This window comes from Dermacentor albipictus, chromosome 1 (genome assembly GCF_038994185.2).
Source record: "Dermacentor albipictus isolate Rhodes 1998 colony chromosome 1, USDA_Dalb.pri_finalv2, whole genome shotgun sequence".
NCBI classification, from domain to species: domain Eukaryota; kingdom Metazoa; phylum Arthropoda; class Arachnida; order Ixodida; family Ixodidae; genus Dermacentor; species Dermacentor albipictus.
Window position 1 is genome coordinate 106,378,782 of NC_091821.1, and position 16,344 is coordinate 106,395,125.

Sequence of the window (16,344 nt, forward strand, 5' to 3'; positions counted from 1 at the left end):
GTCGTCCGCGGGGTGGAAGCTAATGGCAGGGCTGGTAAGTGTACTTCAGCCCATTCAGCAACCAACAACGGAGCTTTCTGCGACCACATACCCAACACTCTCACAGGTGATACCCTTGCTTCAGTGTACCGAGATTACACTGAAAGAGTTCATTTCGGGAGCCAGTGAGGCAGCCTCCTTTGCTGGCAGCCTCCTGCAAAGTCTGAAGACTAGGTTTGTGGATGTCAAGCTGTGTCCACTGTTAGTGCTGGCAATGCTGGTAGATCCCCGTTATAAGGGAATTTTTCATTCTGCACCAAGCGAAAAGGTTTGGGCGAGTAGCCTGCTGCTTTCTGAAGCTGAAAAACTCAACCCGTCTGGGACAGAAGAAGCCAGAGAGAATGAAAGCGCCGCAAGCACCAAAGAAGAGGCATGCTCTGTGTGGGCTGCATTTTCAAAAGTGAAGATGGCTTCAGAGAAAAGACTGCAGTCGATTGGCATGTCCAAGTACAAGAAACAGGTGAATGAGTATCTCCAAACCACACTGCTTGGCCGGTCAGAGGATCCCCTCCAGTGGTGGTCAACCTTGGGCGCCCAGCGCTACCCTGCAGTGGCTATAGTCGCACAGAGGTACCTGTCGATTCCAGCTACCCAGGCATCCAGCGAAAGCGTCTTCTCAACTGCAGGCAGCATTGTGACGACCAGGAGGGAGCACCTGTTTCCAGTGCACGTCGAACAACTTGTATTCCTTCATGACAACTGACTGAACTCTGTGTCCCATTTCATTTACATGTAGTCTTTTATATTTGTATTCTAATAAATAATTCAGACTAGAAGTTATTGTGGTCTCATTTTCACGAATTAAGTTAGTCTACTTAATAATTGCACACATCTAATAATGCTCTGGGATATCACCTTTGGGCCAAGTATTTTTTTAACAACAATTCGAAATTTGATTTGAAAATATTCGGCCATAATCACTATTCGCTTCGAATTCACGTCGAACTCAAAATCCACTATTCGCACAACCCTAGTCGTGGCAAACTGTTGCATGTTACAACCGAGGGCGATTCCCCCCCCTCCCCTTTTTTTTTTGGTCACGGAAAACGGGTGCACATTACAATCGAGGGCGTGTTAAAATCGAGTAAATATGGTAACTGCACCATTTCATTAACTTCAAAGGGAGAAAACGTTCTCTATTCTATTCAACAGACAGTCTGTTGATTAAAAAAATATATATATATTCCAGACCTTCGTATACGAACTGAGCTGTGATCAGTGCTGGCATACTAATTTGATGCTCTTTTTAACAAGAATATAGCATACTGTGTATATTGATTTTTAAGCAATAAAGTTGCTGCTAGCAGCAACAGTCTTGTTGTGTAATGAGGGTAAATTCTTCAGTACCTGCAACACCTGGTTTTCGTGTACGAGATTTGTAAATATTCATCTTCAGGTTAAGTGTTCTTATATTTGACAGTTGATTCAATATTCGGCTTTCAATGCAATTAGCAAACTTAAGGTATTTCATGCACTTTCCAGCGGCTGTCTGTCTAACTAATTAACTAGCCGTTTTTCCCACAAACCTATGTCTCCGGGTAGTCCATGGTTGAATGGGTAGTGCGTCAGGCTACTGTGCTGAGGGAACAGGGTTTGAAATCAACCGTTGAACAAGCTTGGATTACTGGGTATATATGGCACTATGTAGCTATGTGCCTCTCTTCGACGAACCTCTGTGACGCCAACGTGGGTCACAGGAGATGTGCAAATCGAGTGAGATCTGTTAATGTTAGCATGAGCACGTGTGACACTGATAAAACTAGGAACCTTGCTTCGTGTAGCTGTCTCTCTGCTATCACTATCAATACTCTGCCTTTCTGGCAAAACTGACTTTTTGAGGATGAATATCCATATCTTCTTAAACTTTTGTTTTTAATTTGAGGGCACCAGCTGCAGGCACTAAATGTGGTCAGCCATGGCGTCGAAGATTGACAGTGCTGTGCGATACAACTCACGCAAAGCTCGGATGCCGTGAACCACGTTGATGCGTTGGTTACAGTGCAATCTGCACCACACGCGCATGAACCACGTTGATGCATTGATCACAGTGCAATCTGCACCACACGCGCTCGCGCTCATAACCATGCTACTATAGCATGAACTTCTTGCGATTTGTTTATAGTGCTTACTAACAAGAAACTCTTCTACCAGGAATGCTTGGGAATTTGTGAAACTGTTTTTACTGTTGAAACTTTAATAAGTTGAATGAACCAAATTTGCAATTTAACAAAGTTTTTGCTGCAAGTACAACTCCCATATATCAAGGCTCGACTGTATTTCCATCAGCACCATATTCTCAGGATATGTCTCAATTACAAATTTTTAGTCCTTTTTGATTGCATGTGAAAACATTTATTTTAAAGTAACATGTTCATTCCTCAGAAGAGTAGAATTTTGGGACGGTTGGTGGTGCATATTTGAGTACGGTGAAATGTAAAAGATGGGACAAAGTAAGGCAAGACAGACAGGATGCATGTCAGTCTCTTCTCATTCCTATATACAACATGATGATATACTGGTCTTCACTCCCCACTGTTTTTCATTGTTCCTGTTTAATATTTTGATGTGCTCTTTGCAGGCTGGCAATGGGAGACCACGGACCGTCCAACATTCCAGGAAATACACAACACATTAGAAAATATGTTCCAGAATTCAAGCATTACTGAAGGTTAGTGTTTTGAATATTGCAAGTTAGCAGCAGTCTAGTATATTTTAGTTTTCATGTGATATACTCTTAAAAGTGCTATTGTTTGTTCTGTGACAAAACAAATAATTTTGAAGTTTGCAATGTGGAGTCAGCTTTTATTATTTTATTGTTGATTTATTTCAACTGTGAAGCCCACAGAACCAACATGCAATGGCAATTGAAATTCCTGGTGTCTTATTTTGGTGTTAAAATGTGCAGTTGAACCTCGCAGTAACGAAATCAGTGGGGAACGTGAAAAAATTTTGTGAGAATTTCGTTGTTGCGAAATGAGACAGCACAGATAGGTAATGCGTTGCAGAATGAAACTTTGCTGTCAAAATTCTGTTAGCCTACTTTGGCAAGCTATGCTCGAGGATATAGAACTGCATTGCCAACAGTACAAAGCACGCCGCATGCGTCGATCAGCAGTGGCAGCACTGCTGTGGAGCAGTATTCTCGGTCATTTGCTTTCGCAGATACGATCACTTTTGTGAGACTTTGCATAACTCGGCGCTGGACGCAGAGCAGCAGCACTCTACGCATGCAGCAGCACTTCTCCAGCGCATGCTGTCACCCGTAGGCGCAGGTGCATCCGATGCCGAGCGCAAAAGTGATCGGTGCTTATACAGTCGACGACCGATAATTCGGACTCCACGGGGAACATTAGTCCGAACTATCGAATGCCCGAGAAAACGAATGTATAAAAAAAAAGATAATTTTATTTACATTTCAAGGCCCCTGTGGAAGGTAGAAGTGATTGATTCATTTCTGCATGCACTTCCGCTTACGTGCAACCAAGTCCACCTGTATTTCTGCCAGTTTTGTGTTGTCTCTTTACGCTGGTGCAAGGACTGCAAAGGCTCAGATCCACATATGAAGCCTCCGGAGCATATGGTACATCATCATCTATCATCATCATCCAAGTTAAAGTAGCTGTTTGACGGTGCGAGAACTTCCTCAATTGTTTCGTCATCATTCAGTTCGGCACATGACGACACCACACTGTCGACATCTGCAAAGTCTTCAAATGTATCGGTGGCTGGAATCAGCACACCGCAGCCTAGCAGGTCATTAATGATGTCCGCATTTGAACTCGTTGGGGTAGGTGGCACTTCAGGATCTTCGATTAGGGAGTCGGGCTCATTTGGAGTTAAACTGCGAAGGCACCGCTGGTGCCATTTGACGCGCACTCTCGATAACTTCATGAGAAAGACTTCTTGGAGCCAGCAGAGCGTTGTCTGGAATGCCTACTAAACAAACAAACAAGCAAGCACAGAATGGGGGAATGCTGTCAAGAAGGCAAATTCAACAAACAAAAGAGTGAGCCACGCGCGGTGGTGCTGGAATAGATGTGATAATTGCGATGTTGATGCGACCTCACAGTTCAGGCAAAGCCTCCAAGATTGGCATTTGCAGTTAAATCTCTGGGACTCTTTGATTTTTGGAGTTCTGGCAGCCAGACTGCAGCCAGCTAGTTCCGGTCTTGATAGGAAGTCACATGGGCTGGGATCACAAGACAACCTGAAGCTGCCCGAAGTTTGCAAAATCGAACGCCACGACAACTGGCCAAATGTAAGCTTGCTATCAGCATGGCAGCCCCCGGCACGGCTGGCATGCGTTCAGCGTAGTCGGCCCATTTATGCATTTCCAGCTTGGAAAATGTATAGTTGCATTCAGGGATACGATCACTTTCGCGAGATTTTGCACGACTCTGCACAGGACGCGCACTGGGCCAACCTCGCCTTGCATAGCACAACAGATAGCCTCCGATGCGTCTGATGACAAAACTCGAAATCGCGCGTAAATGATTGTACCCCTGAAAGCAATCGCTCGAGGATCTCTGCTCACATGGATCACGTTGCCCACCGGCGACATTGATGAGTTGGCGTTGTGTCATCGCTTCACAAGGCATGAAAAAGCAGGATATCGGGTACGTCTCATACGCATAAACTTTTGTGCCGACCTGCGCAGGCTTTGATTTCAGACAGTTTGTTTCGGCGGATGGTGCTTCTCCTTTTGATCCTTGGGAGCTGGGGATGCGGCTGGCGCATGAAAATTGCACGCCTCCTGTGACCAGCGAAAAGTTTCACACGAAAAACAATATTGGTTGCGATCACGAGATCATAAGCCAATGTACATGTGCCTAATGTACGTGTGCCTATTACTCAACCACTGCATTCTTAACATCAGTGGCCTGCAGTTCGAACACATATCGGTTTCGAGCTGCCACCCAAACATACGATGGAGAGACGGAGTGAACACAGGCTAGCTGCAACACCTTCACTAACAGCAGAAAAAGGAGATATCGTCGCATACATACGTGAGATGTTGAAAAGGGACACCACCAGAGAAAGACAAACTGAAAATGTACTGCAATGTGTGTGAATGAGCGTCTACAACTTACGCGGAACATGATGCAGATAACATGCACGCATGAGAGCGCGGCATGCTGATCACCGCCGCTCGTATCGCTACGCCTCGCAATGCGGAACAGTACATAAGCACCTAAGAAGATAACGTTAGAAGTAAGGAGATATGACTGTTGACAGTTGGCTGAGTGAGGTAAATTTAATAAGTCCTCAAGCGCCCGCATTGCAATTCAAGTCCCCACAAAGATGGCGGCGAGCGCCCATTGCCTCTTTTAGTCATCTGCTAGCCAGAGAACTTCCAGAGAGCAGCCAGGCCAAAATCATCCTGGCTAGTTCTGGCAGCCCGCGGGTAGCCAGAACCGTCCAGCCAGAGTAAAATGAATGCCTGGCGGAAGTGTGTGGCACGGTGAGCGGAGCAATCGAGAAAAACAAAGATGCTCTGGCTGGCTCTGGCAGCCCGCGGGTAGCCAGAAGTGGAAAATCGGAAGAGGCCCTCTGGCTGCTTCATCTGACGCAAGGCTCAGGAATTATCGTCCGACATCAATGATTACCATCTAGCGTGTAATCTCTGAGGCAGTACTTGGATCTCTCTTATCTGAGGTCATGCTTGATGTTTCGTCGACGTTGCCAGACGAGATTATAGCAGCAGAGTTGGCATACACTACCGCCCGAGGCGAAGTCCGGATAATCAAATGTAGAGCTGGCGACTGTCTGAAATATCATTCGTCTTTATACATTAAATCTATGGGGCCATCGGCGGTGCCATGAAGCTGTCTGAATTACCGAGCATGTCCGGATTGTCGCTGTTCGATTTATAGGTTGGCGACTGTATGCTCAAAGGCAATGGATCGAGATTACAACCCCTTCGCACAAATTATGTCTGTTGCCAAATCCACATGCGATGCCTGTCGCATGGCACCAAAACCAGAGTTCTTGAAGCAAGGGATGCATATTCCCAGACTATCGCTCAGTCACAGCCCCATGCGTGGCATAACGCTGCGACCGTCGTCTGAAGTGCCATAAACCTTTCCACATCGGTGGGACGTGAATTTCCTTGTTTTTGCTGCATTTTTCTTACCGAGGCGCACATTGCGCACTGCACTTGGTGTGCAAAAACCGTCGTCGCATGTTGGTAGCAATTGCTGCTTCAAACGGGCGATCAACAAACAAGATGATGGCCATGATGTGTTTCCAGCACAGGCAATTGCTTTCTGCACTTGGTTGTTTTTGTAAACAAAAATGGTGGCGCCCACACAAGTGTAAAGTGGTGGTATTTTACGGAATTTTAGTGCAATGAAATCGCATTTGCACACATTTTGGAGCCTGCTAGCCTTGCGCAAGTAGACAATATGCAGCGTTATGCTCCGGCAAATTTTGTTGATGCGGGATTGTAGTACAGCGACATTTCATTGTCGAGAGGTATGGAATGCGCTGAATCCTATGGGATACAACAATATTGCGTTGTCATAAGAATTTCCTTATCACAGGATTTCGCTATCACAGGTTTCAACTGTACCACTGTTTGTTGAAGGTGATAAGTATTTAATTCTACAATGAAGTTGTTTGGCAGTCCAAGCTTCATTGGTGAGCTCGGCTCCATTACATGCTGTCATGATATTAAACCTTGCCTGACATCATATTTGATATTTTTGAACTGCAAGATCGATGAAGTGTTCACCAGTCTGTCACCAATGTATTGTTGACACTATCTGCCCCTAGTCAGCGATTCTCAAGTCTAGAGTACACAAGCGCTTGACTAATTAATATTGAAGTGATGTTGTATTAAATAATAAACTAACTGAGCTGGCAACCATCATGGGGATCCGCAAGTTTGCCTCTGTAATTACAGGGCAAAACGAGTTAAGGTTTCCATGCAGCTAAATTAATCTCTAGAGCAGCACATCATGAACTGTTGGAATTGCTCCAAACTGCAATGTGCTTTGGACTTCGTAATCGCCAAACTGCTATGTGCTTTGGACTGGGCAGGAATGCTAACAAGTTATTCGAACTGCAGATGGAGCATGTGTAGTAGACTAATTTCTTTCTCTGAAATGTATTTTCCCAGATTGGCTGATATTTACAACAGAAAATAGTTCAATGTGTTCTTGTTTGTTTCACTTTCCCTGCTCTTACTCTGAAAAGGCCACTCCATGTAGTTTCCATAGGGTCATGTGTATTAACTTCTCATCTTTGTTTTCCTTCCTGGTTGTTACATCCAAAAACTGCCGAGGCATACCACCGACGCAGCAGCATCCAGCAGCGGCATTTACAATGAGAATGCTGTTGCTTCAATTGCTAGCGTCACCTGTAATGTATACCGTACTTACTTGAATCTAGGCCGGTCCCGATTCTAAGCCGACCCCAAATGTCCGAAGCCCGAAAAACTAAAAAAAACTTACCTCGAATGTAAGCTGAACAAAAAGCGAGGACAGCGTTCACAAAAGGAAAACGGCATTTATTTAATATGAACATGCCGAGCTCACTCTAGGTCATCATCGCTGCTAGCCTCATACACATGCTCGTAGGATGCGCGCATGCTCGCGTCCGCGCACCCATGCATGCGCAGTGTGACACGGCTCGTTCCGTTGAAACATGGCGCAATCACGGTGAACAGCTCCTGTCTGTTAGCACATGCTTATCTGCCTTATTGCTGTCATCTCCTCGTTGCGGCACACGCAAAAAGTGTCTCCCTTTGCCCCCTCCAATGACGGACGTTTTTCTCATCGATGCCGAAGTCCTTCCCGGCTTGAACGTTTGACGATACCATTGTGGCAAGTCAACTTTTCATTTGAAAGCAACACTATAGTGGCATCACCCGTCTAGTGCCATTACGATAACACGACAACGCTCGTGCACTTCAGTGTGCTAATGGCGTGACAAGTAGCGGCTGCGGTGTTGATTTTTATAGATGGCGCTAGCTATGCACCATATTTATCATTTTCAAATACAAACTGGCACGTTTCTTAAAATCCTTAAATCTAAGCCGACCCTAAAGTTTGGCATATGATTATTTGAAAAAAGAGCTATCAGCCTAGATTCGAATAACTACGGTATGTGTACTGTGATGGTGGCATCAAGACATTATCACTGAACTCAACACGGCTCACAACATTGAAAGTGAGGAGATTGACAAAGGTACAAGTGGTCACCCTATACAGTAGCCGACTGATTTTTGGGACCAAAAAATTTGGACTTGTTGGATATTTCGGACTTCATAAATGCACCGTCAGGGTTCTTATAGAGCTAATGCATTTTCGCGACCAACTTTTTGGACGAATTTAGGTGGCGAAGTTTAATTTTGCAAACTAAATTGCTCGTTCCGAGCCATGCTACTTGATCTTGGAGGCCGCTATGTTGGATTTTCTGCTGGCCTGACTAGGCTTGGCTTCCAGTGGCCTGCCCTATAGCCTCAAAGATTGGGGCGCACATGCCGTCCTCCCATCTCGGAGGCCATGCATGCTGCTCTTTGGCCGACAACATGCTCTAGGGGACCCACTTTTTCTTCTTGATTTATTTTCGGTCAGCACTATCGTGATAATCTCTTAATGTGGCATCTGTTTTTTAAGTTTCGGTTGCTATTTTGCACGACACGGTATCCACAGAGCAGGTGTGTCTCAGAGATGATGTTGCGTCTTTGTGCGGCTTCGCATTTCTGTGATTGGTACCACCTCCCCTGCCTTTGCAAGAGCCAAGTGGTGTGAGGAAACATGGCTCGTTTCTTCATGTCTCGAAGGACGTTGTGTCATCTTTACGCTTGTTTGTACGGTTTCGTGTTTGTGTGTTCGGTGCCACTTCCTGTGCCTTCTCGAGAGCCAAGTGGTGCAAAGAAACATGGCCAGTTTCTTTGACCTCTCAGAGATCGCCAACATTGCAATGCTCTTGTCGACTGTATACGAAGACGACGTCAATCTGGCAGATCAGCAAATCTGATCCCCTCCAAGGTAGGGCGTTATTAGGGATTTTCTGAAGCCGCTGTAAGGCTAATAAACTTCATATTTTGGAGGTGAATTTTTTTACTGTTCAATCTTTCCGACTGTTCAATCTTTTAAACCATTTTTCAATCCCCGCGAGGTCCGGAAAATCAGTCGGCTACTGTATTCATAGACGCTGTCTTGGTCTGAGATGCTTCTGCAGTTACTGTTTGGCCTACCCGGCTTGTGGTCTCGGAGATTGCAGCGGCGCCAATGCAATCTCAGAGGTCACGCCTAGCTCTGCCAGCCTTTGTGCCATATCACAGTTCAAGAGAGAAGTGCAATGATGATGGCAAGCTGCTGTTTGTGTGTGGTGGTAAGAAAAGTCAGTGCATCCACTTCCCTTTTAAATGCAGCGTGCCACGCAAGCTGGCACAGCCAGGCTTGTCCTTCAAGATCGCATCGATGGTCAGGTCATGCAGGCTGCCAAGGTGACTCAAGCCGGCTAGGGGCTAATAATTTTTTCGCTGCCTTGGTTCACAGGGGATGCAGTTGAAAATCATGGCTATTTTAAAAGTTGGCTAGTTCAAATCTGAAAGTTCAAATAATGAAATCTTGAATTGAGGTTTCAGTGATAGAGATGACAGATCTTTGATGTGCCTTGTGATGTGAATCTGTGCTTGTGGTCAATGGCAGTGGGCTGAAAGGATGGATTGCAAGAATGATTGCACAATAGAGCCCCTATGTTATTTGCAAGGGTTGGGATGAATGAAAAGTGTGCCTAGTTGCATGTCAACACAGACTTCTTACTGTGGACTTTTTTTGCCTTTTAGAGGTGGAGCGACAGCTGGAGAAGCAGTCACCAGCTATGGCGTACAAAAAGCATCCAGGGAGCTCGCCAACGATTGGAACCATGACTGATGATGATCAAGAAAATAGAGCGCCTGACACAAGTATGTTTGCTCAGCACGTGTGACCACCTACACACATTTAGGTGGCAGTAATGTTTGTTACTGGGCTTGAAGTGCTAAGGCATTCTGTGACAGGTTGCAGCAGCATGGTCTTTCACACAGCAAATTAAAGTACAGAAGGCTTTGTTGGTGGTGAAAAATTTTTCCTAGAGCCAGATACAGGGTTACTTCGTGGACTGAAAAGGTTGAGAAGCCAACAGCTGCTGATTCTTCCATCTTGAAGCATAAAACGAATGCTTAATAATATAATTAGAGTCAAATATCGATAATTCGAGTTTGAAGGGGCCTAAAAATTTGTTCGAATTAAAAGGAGGACTTGTTTTTGAAGTATTTGTGCACCATAGCATGATGCACGAACGGTGTGAGTCGTGAGATATTGCAGTGCTTAAGCACACAGCGAGTGAGGACCACGAAACTGCCCATGCCGGCCAACGCTGGCTTCCCGATAACAGCACAAAACGAAACTTCAAGGAGCGGGTTAAGCTGGCAGCACCAGCACGAAACTGCCCATGCCGGCCAACGCTGGCTTCCCGATTACAGCACGAAACGAAACTTCAAGGAGCGGGTTAAGCTGGCGGCACCCGCAAGGAGGCGCGCGCGTGCAGAGACCATCGAAAATGAGGGAGTTATGAGGAAGGTGAGAGGGAGGGTGAGTGGAACAAAATTGTAACGAAGGGCGGGAGGGAAGCGGATTTGCTTTCCCACCAGCTTGCTGGATGGCGCTAATTACCTCTGGCACCTGCTGCTGCTTCCCTCTGCATGCTCGCATGTTTTTTCCTTCGTCTGCTGACAGAGCGGCGCTGTGTTTACCTTCTTCGTCCTGCGTTCTTAACGGAAGTCATGTCTTATCAAGATGATAAAGTCGTTGCCGCTAATCATAATCATCTTGGTGTGCTCCCTTCTGGTTCCTGGTGCGGCGTCGCCGCATTAAAAAAACAATGAGGTACTGGGTGTTGTCTTTGCGTCCTTTTATTCGGGGTCTGTTTTGTCGTACAAAATCGGATATTGCACACTTGTCTCCAACAATCTTTTCATCGGGATGTCTCGGTTTAGGCACGTCATTGTAAAGAAAGAAAAAAAAACATCAAGTGCGAACGAGGCTAACCAAGCCAACCAAAACAAGCAAGAGCGACAGCTGATGCTGGCAGATGATAGTGCGAAACAAGTGGTCCGGCTGAACCAGACGCGAATACGAATAGAGCAGTCGAGTGGGTCCGCATGATGCCAGTTTCTCTTGCATACATCACTGTTGGGGCCACTGTTATTGGTCTTTTCCGCTCGTGGGTTGACTTGCCGTCGCTGCGAGCCACAAAAAATCGGCCCAAGACCAATCCCTTCCACGGTGCAGAAACAGCTACCTTGCCTTGAGTGAGGGTGAAATTTCTGCCACCAGTTCTTTTTTTTTTTTTTTCCTCTTGCATGGTGTCGAGGGCACTCTCCTAAGCCTTTCTCTGTGGTGGGGTCGGAGCAATGCTGTTGGAGGCGCCGCCACGTAATTTGGTGCACTGCTGAGAGCATTGTTGAAGCGCTGCATATTCGAATTAACCATTGCAAATGCTTGCGCATTTGAATTACTGGGCGTTTTCACCCATTGGAATACTCATAACTTTGATGGAACCACGGTGTTAGTTTTAGTAAACCAGAAGCTCAAATCAGAAGCTCAAATATTAATGATATTTGGCTGTATAATGATTCATTGGTTATAACGACCACATTTCACTTCAGTTACAATTTCTCCACCCTGCCTATTGAAACTGCATCCAGGTACAACAGACATTTTCAAAAGCACTGTACTGTTACAGCAGACACTTTAAACCGGGTCGCGATAAAAGAATACACGCGAAATTCCGAAGCTTGGAAGCACACTCCCCGCTCTAGTCCAACCGCGATGAAGATATGACCTCCAAGATGAGCGAGCACCACGCAAGCATTTCAAAAGCCACGAGGAAAGACACTCTTTCAATCATGCTAAGGTAACCACACTTTCAAGGCATGCCTCCAGCAAGCTTCACGGCAAGGCAGCGGAGTGCACAACAACTGTGGTCTCCGTGATAGCACTTGTGTGCGTGCTGGTCTATCTTTGAGGTTACGGTGGTGGCACTCTCATTTTTCCACATCCATGCAGAACCGCGTGCACTAAGCCTATTTGGACGACTTGGATCAACTGAAGTGGTGATGCCTCATGGTTGCTGCTGATATTCACGTGGATGAAGTCTGCTCAACACGGCACGACGTACCGCTACCATGCTATGTTGCAGAGAGTTGGCGGTTACTGAGCCATTATCAGGATATCGCAGTTTGTCGACGCTTCTTTTGCGTTGCTGATAGCAGTTCGCAGTGGCGCTCTGCCTTTCGAACTTCGTACTTTCTCAGCCGAAGCAACATAGAATATGTAACTTTGCGGCTCTCGGCGCACATGTGGCTGATGCTGCAGCCGTAGTGACAAGACCATTGCAAAATGCCAGCATGTAGTAGCGGTAAATTCCACTTCCAACCAACTAGAACGCTTCGCTATCATATGCAGAATCCACGCTTGTGCTGCTGATAGTGAACTACACCGCAAGCTCTTGAAAAAAAAAAATGGTGGCAGTTGCGCTCTTAGTTCTGAAATGGCAGGCGACCGGAAGTGGTCAGGCACCATTTTCAAAGAGTTGCGACATCGCATTTCAGTCTTTAGATGACATTTTTAACGGAAACTGTGCACCTATCAGGAAAGTGTCCGAAAGAAAAGTGAAGATGCTGAAAATCTGATTTTCAGAGAAAAGTGGTGTCAAATTGTAACTGCCAATGCCAGCTTCAGTGTCATTTATTTTTGCACATTTTGAAGGGCGAGTTTATGTGAATTACTGATACGACCACTTTTCGTAGAGCTATCGAGTTCATTATTAGCCCAGAGATTTTCTCCAGGCTAATAACTTATTAACCTGACAAGCACTTCGATGTGCACAAGGGAGACTGCTGCATACCAGGAGACATGGGCATTTAGGCTTAACATTGTGTCTGGTATATCAAAGACCATTCTGCAGCCTGAGTGACATGTGACATTTGTTTGCGAAAAATGCAATAAACTTCTGTGCGTTCGACACTTTGTTTGCGTAAAGATGCCCTTTGTGGTGCGTGGTGACTAGAGCGGTAGCTGGCTGACTGGTGCACGGAGCGCGGAAGAAAGAAAATCGCTTGTCTCTGTACTATTGCGAGTTATTCGTCAAGAGCGATGGCCTTTGAGATTAAAGATAACATGCCGAACTGTAAATAACCAAGGCCGCACACACACATGCAGAGGTGGTGCTATATTGGTTGGGCGGATCCAGAGGGATTATGAGCCCCCCTTCCTCCTCCACCTCTTCCCTCGAGACATGCAGTATGAAGTGTGCAGCAATATCCCTTCCACCACTTTTTCCATTCTCTGTGTTCTTTAATGAGCCCTTATCTGTCTGCGACAATCTGGGAAAGTTGGTGGGGTTCTCCAAGGCCTGACAGCTTGAGAACCCCTGTTCTAGCCCGTGTGCATGATCTCAGGCTTGATTGCCATTGAAGGCTACTCGTATAAAAATTTTAGGGGCAGTCTTCCCATGACGCCTTGCCACCAGGCCCCATATCAGCTGGCGGCATAATTTTCTCACAGCCACGCTACATGGGTCGCTAGGTCAAATGAGTGCTGCTCCATTGGGACTGAGTGACCTAAGCTGGTTTGATGTGTCAACAAAGATCTCTTGGCAGCGGCTGTACAGGGCTCTAAATGTAAAAAAAAATTGCCATTGCAATGACAGCAAGGGTGTGGCGATTACCTGAATGGCAGTAGTTGTGTTTGCGTTATTGCCTGCGTAGATCATGTCAAAAAAATCTAGAGAGACACCATTTGGCATCCAAAATTTTCGTAGCCATATTACATTAGTCCTAAAATTTGTGCCACAGTAAAGTCAGAATAGTCGAGCAAATCTGAAAAATTGGCCAGTGACTGTAATGCATTTTAATGTAATGGCGTTAGTGTTTGTAAATAATTTATTTATTTTTTTCTGGGACAAGGAAATGTGACAATTCACTTAAAGCAAAAGCTACAGTTTACCCATCATTGTCTACCATTCACAAATAAAGTGGAACCAGCAAATCACTTGGCTTACAGTTGAACGACTGAAAGTGGAGCATGTTGGTAGGGGTTCATAGTGTGGAAAGGCAGGCATGCAAACTGTGTGAGAAGAGTGAGTAACTCTGTGAGTAACGAGAAGGACAACACAACTGCCATTTGTGTTTGTGTTGTCCTTCTCGTTCTACTTGTGCCTGTGTTTGCATGCATGCCTTTCCGCACCATGACTTAGAGTTAACTTACAGGTAGAAATGACATGTGCTGGACTTACAGTATGTCAAACAAAAACCAAGAAAAGGAACACAGTTGACTCCTGTTAAACTCCATCAAGACATTATTCTATGTTTTGAACCAAGAGGGTTTGAAAAACATTTACACCTTCTTGAACTTTTCTATGCCATAATAAAGGGAGTGTCAAATTTACCAATGTCAACTTAATAGAAGTCGGGTGTATCTAGCAAATTATATAAGCCGAGAAGAGTGGCTTGCTGGGCGTAGTAGTTGAGGTGAAACCAGCAAACCAGGTGTGAGCAGAAGACACACAGAGAACAGGCTCGACCTACAACTCACTTCTTGGTTTTGAGTGCACCCTGGTCATTTACTCCTTCAGTTATCATATACAAAGTCATCAAGAAAAGGACTGTTATTACTCCTTTGCTAACAGTCCTTTTTTCATGAACTTACTCTTATAGAAGACATCGGGCATGATTGCATCAATGGAAGGATGCAGGATGACTACCACGCTTTTAAGAAAGTAAAGGTGACTGGCCCTTAGCAACTACAGTCGAATCTCGATAATTTGAACTCGAAGGGTACTGGAAATTTGTTCAAATTAAAGGAAGCTAATCGAATGCAGGACTTACCTGCAGTGGTGCATGTGCATTGCGCTAATACGAGTGAGAAGTTCGACAAGATTTATTCATATGTATTTACAAATTGCAGTCGGTTATTAGGCATATTGGTGCTCGTATTGTAATAGGAGACGACAGGTGCACGCGTGTATAATAAAAGGAAACATCAAGTACTCTCAAAATTGCCGCTTCGAATTTTTGGTATGCTTCACTGTGTAGGACTGTTATATTGGGGTGAAGTTGACTTTCGGGAACTGGCATTACGCATCGCGCCGTGCTTTCCGCCCTCCGAAGCCATTGGCGAGGATTACAAAGGTGGAGTTGGCACCATTGCTAACAGCAGTGAATTATTTCAATGAAAAACACGGCACCGAATAGCAAGAAGCTTGATAGCAAACGTTGAAGTAGCTAGGCCTAGCGTCGCCACATTGTGGCTACGGCTGCCAGCGGATCTGCATGCGAGAGCACCGGCTCGAGACGGCGTGATAATCAAGTTGGCGGTGGTGGTGGCTTCGATTAATGCCGTTTCGGACCTGCAGTCATGGCAAAAAGTCCGGAAAGTCGGATGGTTCAGGTTAAGCCTGTTCTAATTAACGAGATTCGACTGCACATTAGGCCGATGCCAGCACCAAAGTACCTTTGTTCCTTTAAATTGCACAGATGACAAGCTGTCCATTCAGAGCTGCCTGTTCTTTTGGAATTGTGAGGAAGATAACCTGGATGCTGGCACGCCCAGGTAACCAGGCAGTGGTGCCAACCAAGCCAAGCCAAGGCCTGCTGCAGGTGAAGTCGAGCACAGTACAACTGCGCCGGCCGGGTCCTCGCAGCAAGCAAGCTCCTGTTCCTCCAAAGCGCACCAGTTCCTTCCGTGACAGCACCTACCAAGACCGCAATCCTGATGATGAAGACGGTGATGAGGAAGAACTTAATGGGGGCCTGGAACGGGTGTTTGAAACAGCCGGTGACTGCAGTGGCCCTGAAGCCAAACAGTCAACGCCTGACACGGAAGAGTCCGAGCTGCATTCGACAACAAGTGTGCCAGACGTCTCCCAGCAGCTGCTTAACACCAAGCCACAAAAGCTGAGGAAAGCACGGACATATCCTCCCAACTTGCAGCCACAGAGGACTGGAAAAGATGCAAATGTTGCCTTGTCTATGAAGCAGGCCAAAAAGGTAAAAATGTTCTAGCAGTGCAGGCTTTGAATTCATTGGACTGCATTATTTGAAAACACAATTTTGAGTGTTACGATTCAAACATGCAAGCACACAGCAATGTCCTTCTTTTTCCTTTTCCATATTTCCCGGATTTTCTTTCGAAGCCCAGGGCAAAAAACATAAAACATAAGTCATGGGAACAACTTCATTAGATATTTCTGAACACACTCTACCATGTTTCCATTATACAACTTATACTTAAAACTTATTACCATATT

At 45.6% G+C, this 16,344-nt stretch overlaps 1 protein-coding gene across 1 annotated transcript in view; it reads left to right on the forward strand.

The window, feature by feature from the left end:
• The window catches only part of Abl (tyrosine-protein kinase Abl), a 130,754-nt gene that overhangs the window by 93,381 nt on the left and 21,029 nt on the right, over positions 1-16,344 (forward strand). The window contains exons 8-10 of the mRNA XM_070524361.1: positions 2,618-2,707; positions 9,839-9,958; positions 15,648-16,084. Coding sequence (XP_070380462.1) covers positions 2,618-2,707; positions 9,839-9,958; positions 15,648-16,084 — 647 coding nt within the window. The remainder of the gene's footprint in view (positions 1-2,617; positions 2,708-9,838; positions 9,959-15,647; positions 16,085-16,344) is intronic.